The sequence below is a fragment of the Arabidopsis lyrata genome (assembly GCF_000004255.2).
Source record: "Arabidopsis lyrata subsp. lyrata unplaced genomic scaffold ARALYscaffold_6, whole genome shotgun sequence".
NCBI classification, from domain to species: domain Eukaryota; kingdom Viridiplantae; phylum Streptophyta; class Magnoliopsida; order Brassicales; family Brassicaceae; genus Arabidopsis; species Arabidopsis lyrata.
This window is the reverse complement of record NW_003302550.1, coordinates 21,216,200-21,241,411: the sequence shown is the minus strand read 5'-3', so window position 1 is coordinate 21,241,411 and position 25,212 is coordinate 21,216,200. Positions and strand designations below refer to the sequence as shown.

At 36.8% G+C, this 25,212-nt stretch overlaps 8 protein-coding genes across 12 annotated transcripts; 3 read left to right on the top strand and 5 right to left on the bottom strand.

Moving 5' to 3' along the window:
- Positions 1-599: 599 nt before the first annotated feature.
- On the bottom strand, positions 600-2,117 carry LOC110227670. Its single transcript, XM_021022780.1, has 2 exons — positions 976-2,117; positions 600-685 (listed from the first exon to the last, which is right to left on the bottom strand). Exon 1 carries the CDS (start codon positions 2,096-2,098, stop codon positions 986-988), a length of 1,113 nt encoding a protein of 370 aa, XP_020878439.1. The 5' UTR covers positions 2,099-2,117; the 3' UTR covers positions 600-685; positions 976-985.
- A 1,298-nt stretch (positions 2,118-3,415) lies between these two features.
- Positions 3,416-5,281, top strand: LOC9308668 (protein RALF-like 28). Its single transcript, XM_021022784.1, has one exon. The coding sequence runs from the start codon at positions 3,796-3,798 to the stop codon at positions 4,048-4,050; it is 255 nt and encodes an 84-aa protein (XP_020878443.1). The 5' UTR covers positions 3,416-3,795; the 3' UTR covers positions 4,051-5,281.
- Positions 4,492-6,645, bottom strand: LOC110227423 (putative cysteine-rich receptor-like protein kinase 35). Its single transcript, XM_021021517.1, has 8 exons — positions 6,560-6,645; positions 6,344-6,489; positions 6,042-6,124; positions 5,726-5,821; positions 5,404-5,523; positions 5,044-5,114; positions 4,809-4,962; positions 4,492-4,728 (listed from the first exon to the last, which is right to left on the bottom strand). Exons 1-8 carry the CDS (start codon positions 6,643-6,645, stop codon positions 4,492-4,494), a joined length of 993 nt encoding a protein of 330 aa, XP_020877176.1.
- Positions 6,646-9,461: 2,816 nt separating this feature from the next.
- Positions 9,462-10,505, top strand: LOC9308667 (protein RALF-like 28). Its single transcript, XM_021022785.1, has one exon. It carries the CDS (start codon positions 10,042-10,044, stop codon positions 10,294-10,296), a length of 255 nt encoding a protein of 84 aa, XP_020878444.1. The 5' UTR covers positions 9,462-10,041; the 3' UTR covers positions 10,297-10,505.
- Positions 10,506-10,584: 79 nt separating this feature from the next.
- LOC9308666 (putative cysteine-rich receptor-like protein kinase 35) lies at positions 10,585-12,485 on the bottom strand. Its single transcript, XM_002872551.2, has 4 exons — positions 11,591-12,485; positions 11,271-11,508; positions 11,030-11,183; positions 10,585-10,949 (listed from the first exon to the last, which is right to left on the bottom strand). The coding sequence occupies exons 1-4, from the start codon at positions 11,787-11,789 to the stop codon at positions 10,656-10,658; spliced, it is 885 nt and encodes a 294-aa protein (XP_002872597.2). The 5' UTR covers positions 11,790-12,485; the 3' UTR covers positions 10,585-10,655.
- Positions 12,486-12,487: 2 nt separating this feature from the next.
- Positions 12,488-14,803, top strand: LOC110227671. 5 transcript variants are annotated; one of them, XM_021022782.1, is made up of 5 exons: positions 12,488-12,807; positions 12,969-13,087; positions 13,436-13,637; positions 13,755-13,901; positions 14,037-14,458. In XM_021022782.1, exons 2-5 carry the CDS (start codon positions 13,001-13,003, stop codon positions 14,360-14,362), a joined length of 762 nt encoding a protein of 253 aa, XP_020878441.1. In that variant the 5' UTR covers positions 12,488-12,807; positions 12,969-13,000; the 3' UTR covers positions 14,363-14,458. The 5 variants fall into 5 exon arrangements, 3 of the variants coding, with proteins under 3 accessions (XP_020878441.1, XP_020878440.1, XP_020878442.1); XM_021022781.1 differs by having other exon boundaries at positions 13,734-13,901; XM_021022783.1 differs by lacking the exon at positions 14,037-14,458 and adding an exon at positions 14,615-14,803 and having other exon boundaries at positions 12,489-12,807; positions 13,734-13,901.
- LOC9308665 (putative cysteine-rich receptor-like protein kinase 33) lies at positions 14,146-18,375 on the bottom strand. Its single transcript, XM_002872550.2, has 8 exons — positions 17,284-18,375; positions 17,055-17,216; positions 16,705-16,820; positions 16,405-16,615; positions 16,072-16,309; positions 15,807-15,960; positions 15,391-15,712; positions 14,146-15,295 (listed from the first exon to the last, which is right to left on the bottom strand). The coding sequence occupies exons 1-7, from the start codon at positions 18,068-18,070 to the stop codon at positions 15,416-15,418; spliced, it is 1,965 nt and encodes a 654-aa protein (XP_002872596.1). The 5' UTR covers positions 18,071-18,375; the 3' UTR covers positions 14,146-15,295; positions 15,391-15,415.
- Positions 18,376-19,040: 665 nt separating this feature from the next.
- LOC9308664 (putative cysteine-rich receptor-like protein kinase 32) lies at positions 19,041-22,610 on the bottom strand. The gene is made up of 8 exons (XM_002872549.2): positions 22,500-22,610; positions 21,280-22,050; positions 20,728-20,856; positions 20,477-20,598; positions 20,180-20,390; positions 19,846-20,083; positions 19,615-19,768; positions 19,041-19,533 (listed from the first exon to the last, which is right to left on the bottom strand). Exons 1-8 carry the CDS (start codon positions 22,588-22,590, stop codon positions 19,225-19,227), a joined length of 2,025 nt encoding a protein of 674 aa, XP_002872595.1. The 5' UTR covers positions 22,591-22,610; the 3' UTR covers positions 19,041-19,224.
- Between the last annotated feature and the right edge of the window lie 2,602 nt (positions 22,611-25,212).

Here is a 25,212-nt window from a genome sequence, read left to right as displayed (position 1 = left end):
GAGCAGCCGTAAGAATAGCCTCTCCCCAAAATCTAACCGGTAGACTAGCTTGAAACAACAAAGAGCGAGCAACGTTTAATATATGGCGATGCTTGCGTTCAACTCTACCATTTTGCTGAGGCGTGCCAATACACGATGTTTGGTGAACTATCCCTTGTTGAGTGAAGAATGGCAAGAGACAAGTGAATTCGGTGCCATTGTCACTACGGACTATTTTGACAGCTTTTCCGAACTGTTTCTCCTTGTATGCGCAGAAATTCTGTAGTACATTTTTGACCTCAGATTTTTCGAGTAAGAGATGGAGCCATACCGATCGAGAGAAATCATCTACGATTGTTAAAAAATAAACAGCACCACTTGAAGAAGGAGTGCGATATGGTCCCCAAATGTCAACATGAATTAAATCAAAACAACCAATTGTTTTATTAATACTGTTTGGGAAAACTTCCCGTGTTTGCTTAGCCCGAAAACACACATCGCAAGAACTTGGACTAGCAGATTGTAAAGAAGTAGAGAATGGTAAATCCGAAAATACTGAAAAAGCAGGATGTCCTAGACGTTTATGCCACAAAGCCGTATCTGAAACTGCGTCCACTTTGTAAGCCTTCACCGTTGCCACATCCGAAAGATAATATACCCCATCACGTTCTATCCCGGCTCCAATCAGGGTCCTCGTAAAACGGTCCTGCAAAATGCAAAGGGTATCAGTGAACAACGCAAAACAATTTTTGAGTTGTTTTAGCAGCTTTGAAACGGATATCAAGGAACAATTAAGATCCGGAACATATAACACATTGATCAAATGAATCGTGTCATTAAGATGCATGACTCCCATGCTGGTAGAAAGAGTTTTGCTTCCATCCGTAAAACCAATAGAGCATGGAGAAGTATTAGCAATGTCACAAAGCAAAGAACGATTCCCGGTCATGTGATGAGAAGCCCCTGTGTCTATAATAATGTCACCAAAAGTCTTACCAGAGAGCTTTTATGTATCACCACTGCCCTTTGTCTTCTCTAACGCCATCAGTGAGATTGCTTTCCACTGGTCCGCACTAAAATCCGGAAAAACAGAGCCATTAGAGCTGGTTGCGTGAGCAGCAGTAACCGGACCTCGACCACGACCAGCAGATTGAGATCCACGACCACGATTTGATCCTCTTCCTCCATTACGCAAGCTACGTTCGGTCCACCATTCAGGGTAACCGTGTATCTGCCAGCAAAAATTCTTTTCATGCCCCGGTTTACCACAATGAGCACAAAGAGAGTTGCGGTCTCTGTTTCGATTTGCACCGGTGAGAAAAGAAGCATCTGGGCGTGAGACAAGACCGGTGGAATCACCACCATCACGACGAGCTGTGGACTGATGTGAGGAAGAGGAATCATCCTGACAAGTCACGAACCCGACAGCCTCATGTTGCTCACGCGATTTGACGGAGTGAAGCCTCTGTTCTTCTCGTATAACCTTCGCGTATGCTTGTGCAATGTCAGGAGATGGATCTGCGTCGATGATTGAATTGACAACGTTTCCAAACCTTGATTCATCGAGCCCCATAACAAATTGGTGCATTTTCTCTTCTTCTCTTTCTTTCGCGAACTCTTCAGCGGAGGTTGGAAGTGGTTTGTATGTGTAGAGCTCATCCCACATCGCAGCAAGCTTGCCGTAATAATCAATTACGGGTTGACCATCTTGTCGACATGAAGCCAATTGTGTTCTTAGATGATGAACACAAACTTTGTTCGCAACACAGAATCTCTGCTTCAAGTTTTGCCACAATTCATGTGCGTTGGTGAGAAACGATACCGTGAAGCGAACACGAGGTGTAATTGAGGTTCTCAACCATCCAATAACCATGGAATTCACTGAAATCCATGATTCAAGATCACCACTATCAGCGGCTGGCTTGGGCAAGGTACCATCAACAAAGCCCATCTTCTTCTTCGCACGAAGAGCATTGAGCATCTCAGATGCCCATTCATTGTTATTATCTCCTGTTAGCAAAACAGAAGTAATCATTGATCCAGGGTTATCAGCGGAAGACAGTTTGTATGTCGGATTTGTGGAATCACCACTCTTGGCAGCAACAATCTCTGTAGACATCTTGATCAAAGATGCTTAAAACTATGAACTTTTAATCAAAAAAATAAAGAGAGAGGCGGAAAGGAACAGAGAATTAGGTTTAGGTTTCAGGAAAGATGCTCTGATACCATGTAGATTTAGTGAATATGTTCTGTTATTGATCTTAAACGTGTGTACAAAGTATATATAGACAAGAGGATGTAGAGAATGTCGAGCTAAACCTAACCGACTATACTCGTTTAACTAGGATATGACCCGCGGTACACCGCGGGTTAATTATTTGATTTTTTTATTTTTATAAATTGATGAATTTATTGTGTATAATATTTTTTGTTGTATACCGCGGGTAACATGCGTTGTATCTAAAATAAAAAATTTTAAGTTGTATTTGTTTTGTTTAGTGTTTAAGATTGTATAATTGTATTTTGATTTGTTATTTATAGGATTTCACCTGTGGTATATTGTCTCGTATTAATATTGACCCAAACCCGTCCAACCATATAATCTAAAATGAAATTAAACATCATTTTGTTATTTTTTTAATAACACTTTTATTTAAATGTCATATAATTCGAGTTAATTTGAAAGTTGCTTTCAAATAGTTTCCATGTATATTTTTAAATTAGTGTGTGTTTTTGGACCAACCCGTAAAAACAATTTATAATTGTATCTTAAAATACTAATTAGGATTTCACCCGTGATATACTGTCCCATTTTAGATAATTGTAAAAATTAAAGAAAGATCCGAATGACTCAATTTCGGGTCTGAATAAAATAACGACATGATTAAATGCTCAATTTGTTCTTAAAAATGTTAATATAGATTACACACATATTTTTATTCATCAATTGAGTAATATATGTCCGTTTTAAAAAATTTGAATTGTAACATATGCAGAAAAAAAAAACTAAAATTTACTAACTATTTATATATTTTATAATAATTTAAAATAATATAAATATAAGATCAAATAAAAGTGAAATAAGAATCATATATTTATGTTTAAATTAGGTAGAGAGGTTTTAGGAAATTAATGCAAATTTGTTATATTAGCATTAAATCATCATATTTGATTTCTTTATCTATAAAAATCGTGGAGAATATACCATGAATAAAGCGTTTAAATATAGTAATTAGTTGAGAAAGTATATATATTTTAGATTTTATTAATTATTTTCGTTTATTAATTTTGCCAAAATTTAAGGAAATATCCGATTGAAGATTTCCGGGTCAAAATTAAATAAATTTGACCCGATTTGGGTACCCAAAAACTGCTGCAAAAATGTATAGTAGATATACAAAGCCTATATAGTATAACTTAGCCCAATATGTCTACTATTAACTATTTTGGCATCTATATATTTAGTTGTTTATAAAATTTGATTCGATGAGTATGTTTTCTACTTGTCCGCTTCACATATCCAATTGTAATCGGTTTTTTAAGTAAAGAGAGAAAAAAAAAGGACAGCATCATATATTAACAGATTATGATTTCATGACACAATGCATTATAAAGATTGAGATCAATTAAAATCCCCTAAATTCATTCCATGTTATTCAACAAATATCACTGATTTGATATGCATGGATTATCTTTCTAAAAATTTCGTTGATTATAAATATCACAAAGTACAACCTTTTTTCTTACTCATAAAAACATTGTTAACTAATTTGATACACAAACACAATTTTTTCAAACAAAAAGGCACAAATCATCATGAGCATTTTGAAAGGAACAAAAAGGTTTATGGTCGTGGCAATATTTATAGCATGTGTGTTCCTAAGCAACATGAACGTAGCAGTTGCAAAAGACATTGGCTATCCAGGAATAGGACGAGGCGATCGCCAACCAGGATGTGATCATGGCAATTGTCCACCCGACCAACCGGCGAATCCGTACCATCGGGGTTGTGAAATAGCAAAAAGATGTCGTGGTCCATCTCCACCAGTTCCTTCTCAAAAGATGATATAATAGAAAGAAAGAAAAAAAAAACAAGGTCAATTTGAAATATAATGTAATTTAACCAAGTTCCATGAATAAAAACTATGGTTTGCTTTTGTTTGATCCAAACTATTCCCTTTCTATTTCCTAAATCATACAAACAATTTCAATTTACTGTTAGATGGGCTTCACAAACACTAATGACCTAATAATGTCTGAATCTGGTTATTGAAAATAGGTTCAAAACGTTAACCTTGTTGTACAATGTTTGTATCTGAAATACAAGTATATTTCTATATGTATATGTTTAAATGTCACATAAAGTAGAGTAATAACAAGAAAGATAGTTGATGTTGATACTTCTATATACTCATTACAGTTGTAGTATCAAGAAAAAAACATTCTTTAACGAGGATCTTGATCGGTGATCGATACATCATTGATAGAACCGGGAATAGACCTGCTTGTGGACTATTCATTCATGCTTGAGAGGCAAAATCCGGGTGCTCGAGGCATAGGTAAAGTGTATGTGTTACTAGTTAGCATCATGACGATTGCTGGCAACATTGGTCGATCTGCAGGATCTTCTTGAACACATAAAAGTGCGATATGGATGCATCTGATAACCGCCTCATTACTCGGAGAACTCTCTCCTATTATCAGATCCATGAGCTTTGATTGTGACCCTGTTCTCCAAAGCTTCCAAGCCTAACAAAAGTGATCAAATAAATTATTATCCTTTGGCTTAATCATATACACTCATGTAACTCGAAAGATCATATACTCACATGTATGACCAAGTTACCAGGAGAATCATCGATTTGGTAGAAGCTGCTATTTGTTTTGCCACTTATAATCTCTAGAATCATTACTCCAAAGCTATAGACATCAGATTTCATGGAGAAATGGCCGCGCATTGCATATTCTGGAGACATGTATCCACTGCAAAATAGAATGTCTTTTTAGCATACAAGCAACCAACCATCAGAGTTTTTTTTAGTCAATATAAGATAGATAATTTACTATGTTCCAACAATTCTTCTTGTGTTGGCTTGACTTTGATCAACTCCAAAAATCCTTGCCATAGCCAAAATCTGCAATTTTGGGGTTCATATCGGCATCTAAGAGAATGTTACTTGCTTTGAGGTCACGGTGTATGATTGTAAGCCGTGAATCATGATGAAGATACATAATTCCTCGAGCAATCCCTGCAATAATGTTGTACCGTCTTCTCCAGTTCAATTGGCCTTGCTTTGCAGGGTCTGTACATTGCATAAATATATTACCATTACCAAATAGGAAATAGTCGAGGCTTTTGTTAGGTACAAACTCATAGACTAGTATTTTTTCTAGCCCTTCCAAACAAAATCCAAGAAGCCTAACCAGATTTCTATGCTGAAGCTTTGTCACAAGAACAGCCTCGCTCTTGAACTCTTGGGCGCCTTGTCCTGAAGTTTTCGACAGTCTTTTCACTGCTACTTCAGTTCCAGTTGAAAGTTTCCCCTACAAAAAAAATAACATCAACAATCAAACACTAAAACGTTCATATATGTAGCCAACCAAATTTCTAAGATACCAAAATAGAAGGTAATTGTTGTATCTAACATGTAAAATGCACTCAGTTGACGAATGATTACAAAAAGTACCCATACTATAAGTTATACTTTAAAAATGTACCAGAAAGATTAAATATAAGTACGCATACCTTATAAACTTCACCAAATCCACCTTGACCAATTTTGTTCAAGCCCGAAAATTTATCTGTTGCTTCTTCGAGTGTCTTAAAATTAAACTGCAGTGACTGTGGATTTGTGATATCATCATCAACTGCAACATTGGACTTATGGTGTTATTACGCAGGAAGTGTGTGTGTGTGTGTGCGCGCGTGTGTTTGTGTGTGAGTAAAATATAAGTGACAAGTATAAAATTTTCTCACTTTTGAGTTTTGTTTTTTTATGTGATTTTTTCCTCCTACAATAAACAAATCCTAGAGCAAGCAGTGCCACGATTATTGCTGGTACCATCGCAATCGCGATTAAAGTTCCTCTGGAGATCGTATCTGCACAAGCAATATTCAAGTCACGTTTTGGTTTGACTAGCAAAGCTGAAAACGAGATTCAGGACAGGAGAATCACAGATGTTTAAGGAAAAATATGAGTTTACGGGATTGAAAGCCTAAGTAGCACTGAAACGGGTATGGAAACAAAATACGGGGACGGAAACAGGGACGGGAAACGGCAAAGTAAAAATTAATACATACGGTTACGGCATGGGTACTTCAGTAAACATATATTAAACAAGGAAGGATACTTTGTTGCATCACCTGGGGGACGCATGGGTTGAGGAGGGGTAGACTGTGGATCAACGAAAGCATCGAAGTAGGGATTTGTTTCCCACTTGAAAAAGCAGACCGGCCTTCGAATGTTAGTCCCTTGCCTCCCCTTGCACCCTTCCCCGTACTTAGTGACACTTCACCGAAGACAGGCGTCACATGATATCGAAGATGACCCTGGTATACACTGCATCAGGGCGTATATACGTTGGAAACCCATCAGAGGAGATACCTTGGCCGCATAACGCCTGGAGGAAGCTGCTATGAACATATCCTCCATGAAGTCCGGCCATATTCTGTTAAACTCTGTTACGTCCCCAATTTTTTCACTATTACAAACTGTTATCTCCGGCTCTTGTTCTAAGGAGTCAAAAAACGAGCGGTCAGAATAACGAACAAGACAGATCATCTTGTCAGTTTACCACTCGAATGAATTGGTCTGATTTGATCAGTAGTAAACTGTTGGACAAAAGTTGGATACAGTCTGAACAGCGCTTCGGTTCAACCCCTGGGATACACATGCCCAAGGCATAGATCCTTCCAGGGCCTTCACCCACCGAAACGTTGTAGTACCCGTCTCGAGAACTGACGTTGGAAGCAAGAGTCAAGAGGATAAGCCGAAGTAATTCAAAACCCAACCGTATAAATATATATGACCCAACTGGTCCATGTAAAATCATTATTGTCAGGACCAATAAATACGATTAGTGATTAGTCCAGTACATGATAATATCTAAACCGGTGAAATATAAGTCTTGGAGACCTATTAAACTTTATCTAGCAAATAACAGTTTTTGGTTATTACTCAAATATAATTCCAAGTTTCCAGGGTAATAACAAGATATGTAGACAACAGTTCGACCATAGAAGAGAATAGAATGAAGCATAAATACTAATATTCACTAGCGGTTACCATATGGAGAACGAGACTTGTTTCTGAGGTTGATATGACTGTGATTGCTCTCTCGTTCTTGCATACTCTGCCAATATGACCCAACTGTCAAGGAACTGCAGAGAAACACCGAGAGGAGATTAGCCATTTGGTATTTGTTAGTGTAAATCTCTTAAATAGATTTTGATTTGGTAATCAAGAAAGAGATATTAGAACGAATAGTACATTCCCATCCATCCCAGCTATGCCTTTTGCAAAATCCTCTTTGGTGGCATATCTAAAACCAAACCCTTTCGATTAATATCATCTAGAAACGAAACAAAGCGAACAAAAAGGTCGTAAGGCAATTTTTACCTTCGTAAAACAAGAGTAAATTTCACGAAAAGACACTTGAAGACATTGGCATTGTTGATGGTGGGTTTTGGGCTCGGGCCCAAACCCCTTAACGGGCCTAAACCCTTCAACGGGCCCATGCTTCCATGTGGCCCAGCAGAAGCCAAAAGAAGGCCCAGATTCGATTTTCCACCGACCAAAGGGCAAAAAGGACATTTCACACGAACAGTGTACCCTACTTCTGCACCCTATAAATAGCAAAAAAGAATGATTGTACAGGGATCCCGAAATAACCGCTTTACTGAGAATATCGTACAACCGTCAGAGCACATTGCGGCTCGGCTCGGACTCTAAGTTTTCAGCTCGTCTATTTTTGTAATTGTCGGCTCGTTCTTTAAATAAGAGATTCTTCTTTCGCCCTTAAGACTCCAAATACGTACTTGTGTGATTTTGAGGATCAACAGGCATCAGAACAAGTCTTGGATCCATATAAAGATATATATAAGAGATTTCCTCAATACTCAAGATTTGAGTCAAACTCATTGATACTAGTCAGTCAAAAATGCTCCATCGACAGAATCACGCCGTGCCCTACTCCGAGAAATATCTTGCAACCCACCAAAGAGCACGATTAGAGGAGCCTAATTGAATCATAACTCAAGGAGGCATAAGCTCAGATGATTACAATCCGATTAAACCCTCACCGGACAAATCGTAATTGTTGCCGGGACGAGTGTGTCGTTTTAGCATAACAAAATGACGTCGTTTGGCGTACATGTTAAAAAAAACGACGTTTACATGAATCATTCGTTTTAAATTCATAACCCAACTAGCATTTAATTCCCACTATACTACGGGACAACTTTTGTTTCATTCATTTTTAACTAAATCAACTTAATTCGACATATCTAATACAATAGTATATGTAATAATAACTGTTAACAAAATAATTAAATGAATTTATAACCCGTATTGAAGCGTCGAGTTAATAATATTTAAATTTTTATTAATGTCGATCTTATTTATCATATGACTTTTTATCATTGTCTAAGCATTGTAGCATGTGTGAGACGTTGAACACACTTTTTCATTGATTGAGAAATATATATATATATATCCATTTTTAAGTTCAAATCATAATATATGCAGAAATTTTTTTTTAGATTTTTGTTAACTTTGTGTATTTTTGATGATTCAAAACAATTTGAAAACAAAATCACACAAAAAATGATATGGGAATTATGGTTTTAAATTTTCTAAATGTCTATATTGTTTATTGTTAAGCATTATAGGGACATTATATGCATATTTTTAATTTTATAATAAATGTTAAAATCTTTAATTGTGTTTAGTTATGTGGATAGTAGAGAATTAATTATAAGTTGTTTGGATACATGGATATAAAGTAATGACATTCTTTGTAAATATTTATTAAAACAAAGATTACTGTCTAAAATGTAATTCAAAAATACTAGTATAGATACATTAGAACCCAATTTAATTCATGGTTAAATGGCTTTTTGGTATCAATTTAAATTTTTAAAGACGATTATGTTACCTTATGCAACATTAATTTGACATCAATAAACGTGAGATCCAAGAAGAGCCGGTCCAACATTTTTGAAGGTCCTATTCAAAATAAGATTTTTTGTTATTTTTAGAAAATGTTATAAACTTATAAATCAAATAGAACATGAGAAATTCAATGTTAACGACAAAGAAAAATGTTAGTCATCAAAACCAAAGAGAAAAAGCAAAATTTTTATTCAAATCTCATCATTTTAATAACATTTTAAAATTAAAGAAAAAAAAAATAACTCTCAATGATCTATAAAAGTTTAGGTCATAATCTTTAGCTTATGTGGCTTAAGTTTTGTACCCTGCATCCAAGTTTCAACAACTCTTATACGACCATATTTGGTATGTTGATTTAATTTTCATCCAATGGTCAATATGTTTAAAAGAAATTAGTTACTAATTTTCGCAGATACTATAACAAAATTAGTATTTTGTTTTTTTCACTTCCACGTATTGCGAAAATTTGACACCTTATGTACATAGAGATAGAAGTAAAGTATTAGTATTACTATTAACTATTATGGCATCTTTATATTTAGTACTAGTTTATAAAAAAAATCCATAGGATTATCTTCTACTTGCAAATTTCAGTTATCCTATTGTAATATCTTTTTCAGTAAAACTAAAGAGGAAATACATCATCATATTTTTTAGTATACCAACAAATAATTTCATGACACAATGCTTCTAAAGATTAAGACAAATTAAACTCCCCAAAATTCCTTCCATATTATTCAACAAATATCACTGTTTTGATATGTTTGGATATGGTCTTTCAGAATTTTCATTCTCTATAAATATCAGAAAGTGAAACCTTTTTTCACACACATAAAAACACTGTTAGCGATATAAAACACAGATTACAAAAAAAGAAGCACAAATCATCATGAGCATTTTGAAAGGAACAAAAAGGTATATTGCCGTGGCAATATTCATAGCATGTTTGTTCATAAGCAACATGAACGTAGCAGCTGCAAATGTTATTGGCTATCCGCCAATAAAAGGCGGCGATGACCAACCAGGATGTGATCATGGCAAATGTCCACCCAAACAACCGGCGAATCCGTACCATCGCGGTTGTGAAAAAACAAATAGATGTCGCGGTCCATCTCCACCAGTTCCTCCTCAAAAGATGATATAATAGGGAAAAAAAGTAGTTTCAATTTGTAACAATGTAACAAAGCCCCATGAATAAAAACTATTGTTTGGTTTTGTTTAATCCAAACTGTTATTTCTATTTTCTAAATCATACAAAGTACAAACCAAATCAATTTAGATGGCTTCACAAACACCAGTGACCTAATTATGTCTGAACCAATTCTGGTTACTGAAAATAGGTAGTAAACGTGAAACTTATTGTATCTGAAATACATGTATATAGATATTTCTATATACTTGTTAAAATGTCTCATAAAGTAGAGTAATGACAAGAAGAAGAGATGATGTTGATACTTCCATATATTCAATACAGTTCCAATATCAAGAAAAAAGAACCACTCTTCAGCGAGGATCTAGATCTGTGATCGATACATCATTGTTAGAACAAGGAATTGTGGATTGTTCACTTATGCTTGAGAGGCAAAAGCCGGGTGCTCGAGGCACAGGTAAAGTGTCTGTATTACTAGTGAGCATCACGACGATTGCTGGCAACATTGGTCGATCTGCAGGATCTTCTTGAACACATAAAAGTGCGATATGGATGCATCTAATAATAGCCTCGTTACTCGGGGAACTCTCACCTATTGTCGGATCCACGAGTTCTAATTGTGACCCTGTTCTCCAAAGCTTCCAAGCCTAACAAAAGTTATCAAATATATTAATACCCTTTGGCTTAATCATATACACTCATGTAACTCGAAAGATCATATACTCACATGTGTGACCAAATTGCTAGGAGAATCATCAATGTCGTAGAAGCTGCTATTCATTTTGCCACTTATAATCTCTAGAATCATTACACCAAAGCTATAGACATCAGATTTCATGGAGAAATGGCCACGCATTGCATATTCTGGAGACATATAACCACTGCAATTAAGGATAGACTTTTTAGCCTACAAGTAACCACCAAACATAGTTTGTATTAGTAAGGTTAATTAAGAAAAAAAAGCTCACTATGTTCCAACGATTCTATTTGTGTTGGCATGAGTTTGATCAATTCTGTATATCCTCGCCATGCCAAAATCTGCGATTTTGGGGTTCATGTCGGCATCTAAAAGAATGTTACTTGCTTTCAGATCACGGTGTATGATTGTAAGACGTGAATCATGATGAAGATACATAATTCCTCGAGCAATCCCTGCAATAATGTGGTACCGTCTTGTCCAGTTCAGTTCGCCTCGCTTTGCAGGGTCTGTACATTGCATAAAAATAACAGCATTAGCAACAATAAGTACTTCAAAGAACTTATAATCATTTAAGCGATCATATCATACCGAACAGGAAATAATCAAGGCTTTTGTTAGGTACAAACTCGTAAACGAGTATTTTTTCTGTCCAAGCCGTCTGATGCGCCTTTGATGCAATCTGAGCAAGTCTCTGGTTTAGTCCCAGGGATGCACATACCATTGATGAAGACCCTACTGGAATCTTGACCAATCGAGGAGTTGAAAAAGCCGTTGTGAGTTGTGACATTAGAAGCAAGAGAAGAAAGGATTAGACGACGGTTTAAATCATATGTACTATTGGGTTTAAAGAATCCATTGAAGCAGACTTGTGCAGAAACAGCATCCAAGCTTATAAGGAAAGAACAAAAGATTAGTAAAAAGGAACTCTTGAGTGTCTTCATTCTCTCAAAATCAGAACCAAAGACTCTGTGCTTGTTGACATTCTCACATTCTCTCTATTTCTCACACTCATTTACGGTTTCATTGTCTTTAGAGAGAAAGAACAAAAACCATTACTCTTTAATTGTCTACATTGTATTAATGGATCACAAGGATACTTTTCTTACAAGACACACACACATACATATAGTGGTTCTTTCTCCACTTGCTACACTACACTCACTTAGATTCGAGACCATACTTCTATGCATCATTACCCTAAGACTAGAACCAAACTTACAAGCAAGGAACGACTACACCTTACACAACAACAACTCCACTCTACTTTAGCTAAAGCCATAAGCAAACTCCAACAACTATTAGTTGGACAAGCTAACAACAACACTAACACATGTTTGGGCCTAACTAAATAATTAGCCCAATCCCTTTTATTATTACAAAACAACAAGCCCAACTTCTTCTTCCTTGTTGACTTGTTCTTGTCGTTGACCTCTTTCACGACAACTTCTTCTTCTTCACTAGCTTCTTTTCTTTGCTCTGTTCTTCTTCTTCTTCTCACTAAAGCTTTCTCCTTTGTTGCAGGTTTAATCAAGAACTCAATCTCAACACTCCCTCTTGAGTTCTTCGATTAAATCCCCAATTTCAATTTTAGGGCTTTCAATCCCACGGCTTCTTCTTCTTCGATAGACCGCCTCTCTTCTCTTCTTCGGCGAGCATCTCCTTCTTGCTTCTATTCCTTTTAATAGAGCTTCTTTCTCTATCGTGGTGCTAAGCTTCTCCAACGGCAGCTAGAGGTCACAACTCTCACCGATCACCAGTCACCGTCACGGTGAAAGTCTCCTTCGCCGTCTTCAACCACCACATCCGTAAGTTAGCTCTTCTTCTCCCTCTTAAACTGAATCCCGATGGATCCAACCCTTTTCTTTCATTTTTTGTTGCGAATATTTTTGCCATCTCTTGGCTCATTCTCTTCGCAATCTCCTCTGTTTTCTTTGATCAATTCCTGACCAAAAACTTTTCTTTGCAGGAATCACTTCAACTCTTTGCCATGAGCCTTCCATGTCTCCTCCAAGTTTTTTTCATCGTGAGATCTTCTCACGTTTTCTTGCTCGGCTGCCATTGCAACCGGCTTCAGCTCCCACTGTGGTGAGCTTCTTCTTTTCTTTCTTGCTTGGTGTCACTGTGATCACCAGCCTCTTCACTCTGTTTTCGATTCTCCGAACCATCACCTCAGCTTTATCCTTGGACTTTTGACTCTGGCACCATCACCCGGCTTCTCTTACCGTAGTCTCTTAGGTTTCTCCATGAGTCTCATCCTAGCTTTATTTGCCTTAGTCGTTTGGTTCTTTGAATCTCCACCTCGGTTTTTCTCTAACCTTAGCTTGTTAGGCTCTTGAATCATCAACCTCCGCTTTCTCGGACTTGGTTTGTTTGACTCCTTGAACCGTTGGCTTTGGTCTTTCTCTAACCTTGGCTTCTCGTTCTCGCTTTCAGGTTTTGATCCACTCAGATTTTAACCCTAGTCACGGATTGGAGCTTCTCAACACCATTGCCGCCACCTTAGTTGCTTCCTCTTTGACGCAAGGCTTCATTGCCTACATTTCATCTCGGAGGCTGCAACCAAGCTTGCATTGGTGCCTTCTTTCTTGTTCTGCTTCAGCCACAGAATTCTCCCTCTTGGTTTGGCACTTCACAGGTTTGTTCTTGGCATCAACCTTCTTCTCAATCCATCTTTGTGAATTGTAACGTTGTTGAACCTTGAACTCTGTTTCATGCACACTAACCTCAGTAGTTTCTGTTAAGATGGCTGCAGCATCTCTTCATTTGCCTATGAGCTCAGGTCCGCTCAAGGCCCCACTCTCTTCATTCAGCTCACCTCTCAGTGATGAACTGCACCTCTTCTTGTTCTTCTTCTCTCAAGTCCGGATCCTCTTGGTCTCTTTCTCACCAAGCTTCTCAGGTCCGTACCTCTCTTTTCTTTTTCTTCTTCTTCTACTCACGGCTTCTTTGCCGTCTTCTTCTTCTTTGATGGAAGTCTCCATCTTTCTCTTATCTTCAGTCTCTCTTCTTGGACTGACATTTTCTCCTTGAACAGGCTCCAAGGATAACTATAGCTCTGATACCATGTTGACATTCTCACATTCTCTCTATTTCTCACACTCATTTACGGTTTCATTGTCTTTAGAGAGAAAGAACAAAAACCATTACTCTTTAATTGTCTACATTGTATTAATGGATCACAAGGATACTTTTCTTACAAGACACACACACATACATATAGTGGTTCTTTCTCCACTTGCTACACTACACTCACTTAGATTCGAGACCATACTTCTATGCATCATTACCCTAAGACTAGAACCAAACTTACAAGCAAGGAACGACTACACCTTACACAACAACAACTCCACTCTACTTTAGCTAAAGCCATAAGCAAACTCCAACAACTATTAGTTGGACAAGCTAACAACAACACTAACACATGTTTGGGCCTAACTAAATAATTAGCCCAATCCCTTTTATTATTACAAAACAACAAGCCCAACTTCTTCTTCCTTGTTGACTTGTTCTTGTCGTTGACCTCTTTCACGACAACTTCTTCTTCTTCACTAGCTTCTTTTCTTTGCTCTGTTCTTCTTCTTCTTCTCACTAAAGCTTTCTCCTTTGTTGCAGGTTTAATCAAGAACTCAATCTCAACAGTGCTAGATGTTAGAAGTTAAAAGGTTTATCCTCTGAGGATTTTCCATGAGAGAGAAGACCGTTGACTTTGACAAAAAGTCACATTGTAATAATCAAAACTACAATCTCCATTCCCCACCATCATAATGGATTCATAATAATCATATAATAACTAAGCAAGTAGAGTGTGCTGCCAAAAAAAGAAGCAAGTAGAGTGTGAAATGGTCAGAAGATTCCCACCCCCATGTTATATTTCTCTATTTTATAAGCACCAAACAAAAACAAAGGAAAACGTGCCTGAAACATTAAGTTAGACAATTGAGACCTTAAAGAAATCAGCAGACCAAATTTGGAGACAAATGGAGTCAGCAGCCAAACTTGAATAGCCAAAATTTACATATGCACATTAGTTTTCAATCCCTCCAACCAACACAAAAAGTTATGCTCAAATCGTAGATGGAGCCAAATGAAACAAATTCTATACCCAGCAAAAGATAGCGAGGGAGAAAGAGCAATAAAACCGTAAATAGAAATCGGTTAAAACAATACAAAACAATTTGATTTCCGGTTAGAACCTCCAAAAACACCAATCTTTCACTTAGACAAAACCTGCTTGAGTCAGCTTATTTGCATTACATTGCTTTATCTTCGAACTCAGCTTGAACAGAGTAAACCCTGTAAAAGAGAGGTTCCATGTATTTTAATAACACTGTATGACTGAACACAACAAAAGTATTCATAAGAAGTGTTAAGAGAAATTATATTAACACCTGAGATATGAAGTAACTGTCATCTTCAGCGAGGAACTATGTCATCAATCAATGAATCGTTGATAGAACCAGGAACCGATTTGATCAGAGGTAGAAACATCTCCATTCCCTCATATATTGGTGACTGAGGCACCGGTAAAGTGATGGAGTTACTTGTGAGCATCAAGATGACATTCAATGAATTTGGACGTTGTTCTGGATCATTTTGAACACATAATAGCGCAATATGAATGCATCTGATTACTTCATTACTCTGATAGTTCTTTCCAAGTTCCGAATCCACGAGTTCTAATGGTGATCCGTTTCTCCAATGCTTCCAAGCCTACCACAATGGTCAAACAATAAACCATCAAAAACCTTGGAAATGATAAGGTTATAGAAGCAAGAAAATTGAAAGTTTAACTCTTTATGCTCACATGTGTGACCAAGTTCTTGCCGGAATCATCAGTTTCGTGGAAGTTGCTGTTTCTTTTTCCGCTTATTATCTCAAGAACCAAGACCCCAAAACTATAAACATCAGATTTCATCGAGAATTGGCCATGCATCAAATACTCTGGAGAAATGTAGCCACTAGAAAGAAACAAAGAGAGAAAACAACAAATCTTGAGTTTACTAGTGGTACAAAAGGGGTCATCAATACTTCAGAGATTAATAGGCAATAAAGGCGAAAAGAATATTTACTAGGTTCCAACTACTCTCTTTGTATCAGCTCGTGATTGATCCACCCTCAAAATCCTTGCCATTCCAAAATCTGCAACTTTGGGTTCCATATCAGCATCTAAGAGGATGTTACTAGCTTTGAGGTCACGGTGTATGATTTTGAGAGGCGAGTCGTGATGGAGATATAGAATTCCTCTAGCAGTCCCAACAATAATCTTGTTCCGTTTCGCCCAATCCAGTTGGCCTTGCTTTGTAGGTTCTGTAAAAGTCAAATTAAACAAGTTTCAAGAAGTGCAAACAGCACATAATCATTACAACTTGAAAAATATGAGCTGAGTGTTGTATGCAAGATACCAAACAAGAACTGGTCGAGGCTTTTGTTTGGAACAAATTCGTAAACGAGTATCTTTTCTTCTCCTTCCATACAAAACCCGAGAACTCCAACCAAATTTCTGTGCTGAAGCTTTGCCACGAGACTAGTCTCATTCTTGAACTCTTGTACACCTTGTGCTGATTCTTTTGACAGCCTCTTCACCGCAATTTCTGACCCGTCCTGAAGTAAACCCTACAGATAATATGGAGTAGACAGAATTTAGATCACATGCACAGAGTTTCAAGAGAAATAAAAAAAATCTTGAAACAGAAGAAGTTAACCTTGAAAACTTCTCCAAATCCACCTTGACCGAGCATGTTGCTCTTTGAAAATGTACATGTTGCAGCCTGAATTGTCTTCAGATCGTATTGCAGTGAATATGTAGTTGGAATACCCTCTGCAACACGGAATTGTTTGTATAATTACTCGAAACATAAGCAGAACACACAGTTTGAAACTGTAGTGATATTTCTTTGTCTAATCACTAAAACTTTTGCTGTCAGTCACCGAAGCATTTTCTAAGTTCTACATAATAAGCATTGGCTAGCTAACTGTTTTTCAGATCAGGCAGTGTGCCTTAATTTTGATGAAATCAGAAAGGAAATGGTGAGGAAAACATGAATCAACTCACTTGGAGAATCAGGTGGTGGGTTTGACTTTCTCCTTCTGAAAATTAGTACAAGTACTACAGCAGACAATACAAAGGAGAGAAGGGCGGTGAGACCAACAGCCGCTATGAAGATTGTCGTTGAGATTTTCTTGCTAGGTTGAATATGTTTCAGATCTTTTCGGTCTACAGAAAATGAAAATGAATTTAGACAAGTTATTGCAATAATAGTTTTTGCAGTTTGAGGACTCACCAGGATCAAAAGCTCCACTGAAGGGTTGCATATCCCACCGGAAAAAACATCTTGGCCGTGCAATAATTCCACTTTGTGTCCCACGGCAGCCGGAAGTTCTATATTCTAACACACTCGCTTCTAGACAGGATCCACAAAGTTCTGATGATAGAACTGGAATGCATTGCATTAATGCGTATACAGACTGAAAATTTGTCAAGAATAATTCACCAGTTGCATAGTATTTACGGTTAGACAGTAATGCGTCGCTTTCATTGGAAGCCTTAGTTACCAAATTTCTAATAAATGAATTCCATTTAGTTTCCTCAAAACTTTCCAAAGTTAAATCTGTCTTGATTTCGTTACTATTCCACTCCTTGTAAAGCGGGTGCATCTCGATGCCCAGGGCGGACGTTCTCGAAAAGGAACGGTTAGAGTAACGTGCAAAACAAAGCGCGTTATGAGCTGACCGCCATTTATACGCTTCTGCCTGGTTAGGACAACTCTTTAACTCATCAGTCGCGGCTTTGATACAATCGGAACAAACCGTTGGTTCACTCTTTGTGATGCACATCCCCATTGCGTACACAGTGTTCTCATCTTGGCCGATGGAAGCATTGTAGAAGAATCTTGGAGCCGTCACATTAGAAAAAAGATTTGAAAGGATGTCGCGGCTGTAAGTTTTATAAAGAATACTGGGGGGTTCAAACCCATTGTCATCAATGCAGAGTGGTGAAAAAGCAACAGCCTTTATGCATATAAGAACAAACAAGAAGATCGATAAGGAAATCTTCTTGGCTTTTCTCATAATTGTACGAATTTTTTTGGGTTAGTATATGCATATCCGTACATTTCATATCAGTTTAATAGCAATTGAGTTCTCTCTGCAAGTTGCCAAACTGACATGTCCACTGCATTATAAAAGCTAAGTCCAAGCATAGACATAATCAGAGAGCCAATCATAGCAAAGAGCTGATGTGTTTTATGTTTATAAAAGCAATGTTTGAAGTTTCAAAAATGTTGATGATGTGAGATGCAGCCAGACTACACGCCCACTATGCTTGTTGAATGAATCTCATCAACGAAGCAGAGTGATATGAGTTATATCATTGGTTTCGTTCATAAGGAAAGTCTACAACTTTTGGTCAAACTAATGATTCAATCTTAGCTTTCCAATTATAATACTTTGATACCTTCAATAACATTCTTTATAATTTGTCAACCAACAATTTGAGCAATCCAAAGAAACAAAATTAGTAATATTTTGACACTTTCAATAGCTTATCTTATTACTTTCTCAGCACAAAAGAGTAATACCAAAACCATTTATACATGAAGAAGCATTGTTGACAAATCATTCAACTTGAATATAGAAATAACAATATCATCCTTGGCATTCACTTTTTCAAACCCGCAAACAAAAAGTAAAAAGACTCTAAATCTTGAATCCTAACGATACCAAAGTTAGCCTAAATCCTAATCTGAGCATATCCAAACAATGTGTAAAGCAAAACCAGGACAAAAGTAAGTAAAGATTAAAGATTGACCTGACTGACACCAAGTTTCGAACCCTTAAGGCAAGAACAGGGTAGTCGAAGCATCCAGACGATTATCGGACAGCATTACAATTCCCATAGCATATGTCTGGTTAGGAAAACTCCATCAGACGCTTCCTGGATACAAGCTGAGCACAACTCTGCTTTTGGCACCTATATCAGGTTTCATTAACAGTCACGAAACCCTAAATTGCCAAATTTGAAAATGAGCCGGAGGAGAAGAAGGCTGAACACCGGTTTAGTAAATAACCGGTTTGGTTTATACACAAATCATCTTCACAGTCCTAAATCCTACTGATTTCATCAGTTCACATTCATATCCAAGTCACACAATATAGTACAGAAGCATCACTAAGCCTCAAAATCAAATTATAATAATTAATATCAGTCACCATCAACAGATGATCTAAACAAGAGTAACAGACACATCATCGTTGATGGACAAGGAACTGTTTGTGCCAAACAACTTTAAGCCTTCAGCTTCTAGCCTTCTACTATGTACGTAAAATCCAGGCTTGTTTGGAATTGACAGAGTGATTTGGCTACTAGTGAGCATCGAGATGATTGTAGACAAATTTGGACGATCAGCGGGGTTTTCTTGAACACATAAAAGCGCGATATGAATGCACCTATCGACTTTTTCGCTTTGATAGTCTTCCTCAAAAGTCGAGTCCATGAGTTCTAAAGCCAAACCTTTCCTCCACAGTCTCCAAGCCTAACATTTATATGTGATTACAATAATAGATAGTTCATAAAGATTTTGATCATGATGGAAAAAAAAAAAAAAAGTACTCACATATGTGACCAAATTGCAAGAAGTTCCATCTGTTTGGTAAATGCTGCTACATGTCTTGCCGTTTATTATCTCAAGAACCAAGACTCCAAAGCTATAGATATCAGATTCCATTGAGAACTGACCGTGCATTCGATACTCGGGCGCCATGTAACCACTAAAACAGAACATACAGGAAAACTTACATTTATTGGTGAAGAAGAAAGGTTCATTTAAGTTCAGAGCTCCACTTACTAGGTTCCAGCTATCTTGCTAGTCTCGGCTCGAGTTTGCTCCATTGCAAAAATCTTTGCTAGGCCGAAGTCCGCGATTTTGGGGTTCATATCAGCATCTAGAAGGATGTTGCTTACTTTCAGATCACGGTGTATGATTTTGTGCCGTGAATCTCGATGAAGATACAGAATCCCTCGAGCAATCCCTTCGATGATATTGTACCGTTTGGTCCAGTCTAGCTGCCGTTGGTTCATAGTGTCTGCGTATATATCGATACATTAGTCAAGATGGGATGAGGAATCATCTTAAACTGCAGGAAGGTACACAAAACTGGGAATTTGGAATGTTAACAAACCAAAGAGGAAAACATCGAGGCTTTTGTTGGACAAAAACTCATAGACGAGTATCTTCTCTTCTCCTTCCAAGCAATACCCAAGAAGCTCAACTAGATTATTATGCTGAAGCTTTAACAGGACATTGACCTCGTTCGTGAACTCCTGCAAGCCTTGTCTTGAAGTTATTGATAGTCTCTTAACCGCAATTTCAGTTCCATCTGGAAATGTACCCTACAGTCCAATATATATAAAATTGGCTTCATCGCTCTCATGTAGACATTGTAATTAAGAAAATCAGGAATGTAGAGAAATCGTACCTTGTAAACTACACCAAATCCACCTTCACCAAGTTTGTTGTTGCCCGAAAAATTATTTGTTGCAGCTTCGATTGTCTTAAGATCATACCGTAGCGGCTGTGAATTTGTGATATCATCATCAGCTGCACAATGGATGGATGTGTGGTGTTATTATGCAGAAGTATTAGGGATAATAATATCACACACGGAAAGGACAAGAGATCTTGACTAATAGATATATATCCTCTACTCCACATTGAAAAGTAACTTACGTTTAAGTTTCATTTGTTTGAATGATTTTATCCTCTTCCAATAAGCAAATCCTAGAGCAAGCAGTACCACAATTATGGCTGCCGGGGCAACAATTACCAGTATAGTTCTTGTGGACATATTTGTGCCATCTGCGAAAGCAAGTCAAGTTTTGGTCCTTTCAAGATTTATTAGTGAATAAGAGCATCTCTAACCCACCTCTATATTTGTCTCTAAACTCTATTTTAAAGGCAAATCTACTCCAACCCAACTCTATTCTCACCTCTAAAATAGAGATCTCTATTTTTTTCTCTATATATAGAGGTAAGAATAGACTAGAGAATCTTTATTTTTTTTTCCTATAAATAGATTTAAACTTTTTAGAGGAAAAAATAGAGAAATATATTGGAGTAAAAATAGAGAAAACTTACCTCTATTATAGAGATAGAGCTAAAAATAGGGAAATACATTGGAGATGGTCTAAAGCATATATGAATCACATATGAGTAAAGGAAAATGTTATATGGAGTTTGAATATGTTATAAGGCTTCATTTTAAAGTTCCTTAGAAAATACCAATAGCGTTCTCGGTTGCATTGGGAGGCAGGAATTGAGGACCTTGAGGGTTTGGAGGAGGGGAAGAATCTGTATCGACGAAAGCACCATAATAGGAATAAAACTCCCACCTGAAAAAGCAGGTCGGCCTCCGAATTTTACTCCCTTTCCTCCCACTGCAGTTTTCCAGGCTCTTAAGGACACTTTGCCGAAGACAGCTCTCACAGTCAACTACAGATACCCCTGGAATACACTGCATCAGTGCATATATACGCTGTAAACCTATCGGATGAGATGCCTTGGCCGCATAATGCCTGCGTTCATATGAAGTTGAAGCTGCTAATGTTGTGATCATATCCTCCATAAAATTCGCCCAAATTCTGTTAAACTCTGTTACATTCCCAGTAATATTCATAGGGCTACAAAGTTTTAGCACCGGCTGTAGATTGAGAGAGTTAAAAAATGAGTGGTTGGAGTAACGAACAAGACAGAGCATCGTCTTAATTCCCCACTGGTATGAGTCGGTCTGGTTTGGACAGTTTTGTAATAAAGCGAGGGAAACGGGTTGGATACAATCGGAACAGAGCTTTGGATCACTCCCTGGGATGCAGAGACCTAAAGCATAGATCCTTTCAGGGCCCTCACCCACAGAAACGTTGTAATAGCCGTCTCGAGAACTGACATTGGAAGCAAGAGTTGAGAGAACGAGACGACGGTTGGTATCATAAGTACCATTGGGTGTGAAAAACAGTGACTTCCCGCAGAATTGTGCAGACACGCTGCAGAAGCTTGCTGCAAGGACAAAACAGAGTATTGACAAGAGATTATTCAGACACATTTTTGAGGTACAGAGAAAGAGAGAGATAAGAGGTAAGAACATATGAATGCGATGGTTTAGTCAATAAGGACGTATGTAAATCTTTTAACCAGAAAAAAAAGAGAAGCGAGTAAATCTTAACGTGATTGATAAATCAATTTTGGCCAATAGATTTATAGTAGTAACAATACTTTTGACTCCTTCAATAACTTTATTAGTAAGTTTTCAACTCAACTAGTAAAAAAGAAGCCATTCATAAACGAGGTAGGTGTTGCAGAAAAATCATTTTCGACTTAAACAAAGAAACTATCTTGTAGCAAAAAGAAGAAACAATATCCAACAAAATGACAAAAGCAGAAACAAATGTACTTAAAATATCCAACAAAATTTAAAGTAGAATTGAGTATAAGAATCAAAGTTTGACCTGATATCAAGCTCCCAGTCTCCTGGTAGAGTTTCTGAGCGTCAAGACGATTGTGGAAAAATCTGTTAACTCCAAGATACTTTATTGCCATTACATATATTGATAAAGGAAACAAAGTATTGAGTTTATTGATAACGATAAATGGATACAACGTTCGCAAGTAACGCAGCACCACTTCTCATCAGCAAGAGTTCATGATGAAACTCCGGCGACGATGAGGAACAATTCTCAGAGAGAATCCAAAAGAAACGATAAACAACAAAATCCAGAATTTTCTTATTATTCTCTGCAAATGATCTTCATTTGCTATATATCTCTGCTTCTCGATTCTTCCTCTAACAACTTCCATCGACCAATCTTCTCTTGCCACGTCTCATAGCTACTGTCTCCACTCATCTACTGCCACGTGTCTCTATAATATATCAATGCCTTGTTTCCTATATCAAATCTCCCCCATTCGAGAAACCTTGACCTCAAGGTTTTGAAAAAGGATAATACTTCATTGAATTGACAAGAACTCCCATGGAGCTTGACTTTCAGTATCGTTATCCACATATGCATTCTCCCACGTGATTAAGACCATTGTGGCTGCTCGACTTTGCCGCTGAACCATTTTATGCTCCAAAATGTATTCTGGTTCCCTAAGCAACACGTTATAGACAACCAAAGAAGTTGAGTGGATATGGAAACGTTGCCCTCAAGAAGAAGAAGCTATCCTGAACCCTTTTTAACTCCCAAAAAGAAGAATCTCACTCTCATCCACATTCGACTATTTAACCAGAACCACAATTTCATTGTAGCTTCAGCTTGAACGAGAAATTCCTGAAAAACTGAACCTCCGGGATCCCAAACTCGGTTGTTAACGTCCCATTTCTTAACTTCAATTTGCAGTTTGTAGTCCTTTGAGCTGGTTTTGAATTTAAAAATCCAGTTCTGCTTACTCTGCAACCTAAGAAGCGTTGTTTCGAACAAGTTGTGATTAATACACTGAGAGTATGAGATTGCTGTTTGTCTCAAAACAAAAGCCACCGTCACATGTGATCCAAGCATCTCTTCCATTCCTGTTTCCAAGACTACAATCGATGGTGACATTTCTCTATCAACAATCTGTGTCTCCATCTTCACTTCATTTACTTTCACAGAATCTGCTTCTTCTTTTATCAATTCTTCCTCACTAGATGAACTATCTGTGATACCTTTCATTAGAACCAACGCTTGAAAACGATCGAAGTAGCCTTTCACTTCCTCTTTCTTTTCTGTACACAACTCGCTTCCCTCTTGACTTGACGAAGCTATATCATCTGCCTTTAATTCGAATCCACTGGCAGTCCATGCTGGACTATCCTTCCCCTTCAACAACAACAAATCACTAGATGTCTCAACCATTCTCATTTGTTGAGAAACAACCCTTCTCATATGCTTGGAACATGTAAGTGCCTGCAGTTTCTTGTCGTCCCTTTTATACTTAAACATCCATGATTTAGGAGATAAACGCCGCTTCCTCCTTTGCTGGAATCTGTGGCTTCTAATGAACCTATTGTCGAACAGTTTGTAGGAATCAAAGTGCAGCTTACCATCGCTTGAGTTGCTGGTTTGAATGTCCTTTGATTTATCAGTAAAGAACCAAGTTCCTTCCAGCCAATCTGTAGCTACTGTCTGGTCTCTCTCTCTCAAATCCTGAAACGGATTATTTTTCTTTAGCGCTTGAATCCATGGTTCTCCTTGTATTAATTCTCTTGGTTGTGATGTTGCTTTGAACTTGAACCTCCACGACTTGTGAAACGTTTTCTTGTGTCCCTTTGATAAAACTTCTCTTCTTGTTGGAATTGTATCAAATACTTGGTGTGCACCTCTCGTAGTAATTCCAAGATCAAATAGCGACTGATGTTTTAGAGGTGAACACACATGCTGAACAAAACTAGGTTCCAGAACAGAATCCATGGAATGATTCTCGTCTTGTTCTTGAATCAATTCATTCTGTTCAATCAATGAATCTGTTTCACACGCTTCCACAGCATCCAAAAATTTATCTATTTATAAAAATAGATAAATAGATATTTGAGTAAAATTAGTTTTTATTTTTTTTTTAAATATTTTTGCTTTCCGTTTTCATATTAAAAATATAAATAAAAATAAATTTATTTCATTAAAATTTTAATTTTTTCTTATATGGTAAATATAAAAATAGATAAATAGATATTTGACTAAAACTTGTTTTTATTTAAAATAGATTTAGTTTCCATTTTCAAAATAACAATATATAGAAAAATATCATTTTGTATTTCATTAGAATTTTGAATTTGTTTATATAGTAAAAGTAATAATAGAAAATTAGATATTTGACTAGAATTTGTTTTCCTTGAAAATAATTTTAGTTTCCATTTTCAAATAATAATATTTAGAAAATATCATTTTGTGTTATATTAAAATTTTGAATTTTTTACATAGTAAAGCTAATAATAGATAAATAAATATTTGACTAGAATTATTTTCGTTTAAAATAGTTTTAAATTCCATTTTCTATATATTGTTCAAAATAACAATATATAGAAAATTATCATTTTGTATTCATTATAATTTTGAATTTGTTTATATAGTAAAGCTAAAATAGATAAATATATAGGTTTGACTAGAATTGATTTTTGTTAAGACCCTTTGAAGAATTTGAATTAGCAAAATGGAAATCAAATATATAAAAAACACTTTCTATATA

Excerpts from the sequence above, each read along its gene's own strand:
- LOC110227670 (XM_021022780.1), bottom strand. The coding sequence starts at position 2,098 with ATGTCTACAGAGATTGTTGCTGCCAAGAGTGGTGATTCCACAAATCCG.
- LOC9308667 (XM_021022785.1), top strand. The coding sequence starts at position 10,042 with ATGAGCATTTTGAAAGGAACAAAAAGGTATATTGCCGTGGCAATATTC.
- LOC9308666 (XM_002872551.2), bottom strand. The coding sequence starts at position 11,789 with ATGTCACAACTCACAACGGCTTTTTCAACTCCTCGATTGGTCAAGATT. Across the intron at positions 11,184-11,270 it reads AATAGAATCGTTGGAACATA|TGGTTATATGTCTCCAGAAT; the intron begins GTGAGCTTTTTT and ends CCTTAATTGCAG. Across the intron at positions 10,950-11,029 it reads CTAGCAATTTGGTCACACAT|GCTTGGAAGCTTTGGAGAAC; the intron begins GTGAGTATATGA and ends AACTTTTGTTAG.
- LOC110227423 (XM_021021517.1), bottom strand. The coding sequence starts at position 6,645 with ATGGCCGGACTTCATGGAGGATATGTTCATAGCAGCTTCCTCCAGGCG. Across the intron at positions 6,490-6,559 it reads TCCTCTGATGGGTTTCCAAC|TGTCACTAAGTACGGGGAAG; the intron begins GTATATACGCCC and ends TCTTCGGTGAAG. Across the intron at positions 6,125-6,343 it reads TCAACCCATGCGTCCCCCAG|CTTTGCTAGTCAAACCAAAA; the intron begins GTGATGCAACAA and ends TCTCGTTTTCAG.
- LOC9308665 (XM_002872550.2), bottom strand. The coding sequence starts at position 18,070 with ATGAGAAAAGCCAAGAAGATTTCCTTATCGATCTTCTTGTTTGTTCTT. Across the intron at positions 16,821-17,054 it reads CCCACCACCTGATTCTCCAA|AGGGTATTCCAACTACATAT; the intron begins GTGAGTTGATTC and ends TCCGTGTTGCAG. Across the intron at positions 16,310-16,404 it reads CCTCGACCAGTTCTTGTTTG|AACCTACAAAGCAAGGCCAA; the intron begins GTATCTTGCATA and ends TGACTTTTACAG.
- LOC9308664 (XM_002872549.2), bottom strand. The coding sequence starts at position 22,590 with ATGGCAATAAAGTATCTTGGAGTTAACAGATTTTTCCACAATCGTCTT. Across the intron at positions 22,051-22,499 it reads GACTGGGAGCTTGATATCAG|CAAGCTTCTGCAGCGTGTCT; the intron begins GTCAAACTTTGA and ends TTGTCCTTGCAG. Across the intron at positions 20,391-20,476 it reads GATTTGGTGTAGTTTACAAG|GGTACATTTCCAGATGGAAC; the intron begins GTACGATTTCTC and ends ATTGGACTGTAG.
- LOC110227671 (XM_021022781.1), top strand. The coding sequence starts at position 13,001 with ATGTCTCCTCCAAGTTTTTTTCATCGTGAGATCTTCTCACGTTTTCTT. Across the intron at positions 13,088-13,435 it reads CGGCTTCAGCTCCCACTGTG|GTTTTGATCCACTCAGATTT; the intron begins GTGAGCTTCTTC and ends TCTCGCTTTCAG. Across the intron at positions 13,638-13,733 it reads CTTGGTTTGGCACTTCACAG|TTTCTGTTAAGATGGCTGCA; the intron begins GTTTGTTCTTGG and ends TAACCTCAGTAG.
- LOC9308668 (XM_021022784.1), top strand. The coding sequence starts at position 3,796 with ATGAGCATTTTGAAAGGAACAAAAAGGTTTATGGTCGTGGCAATATTT.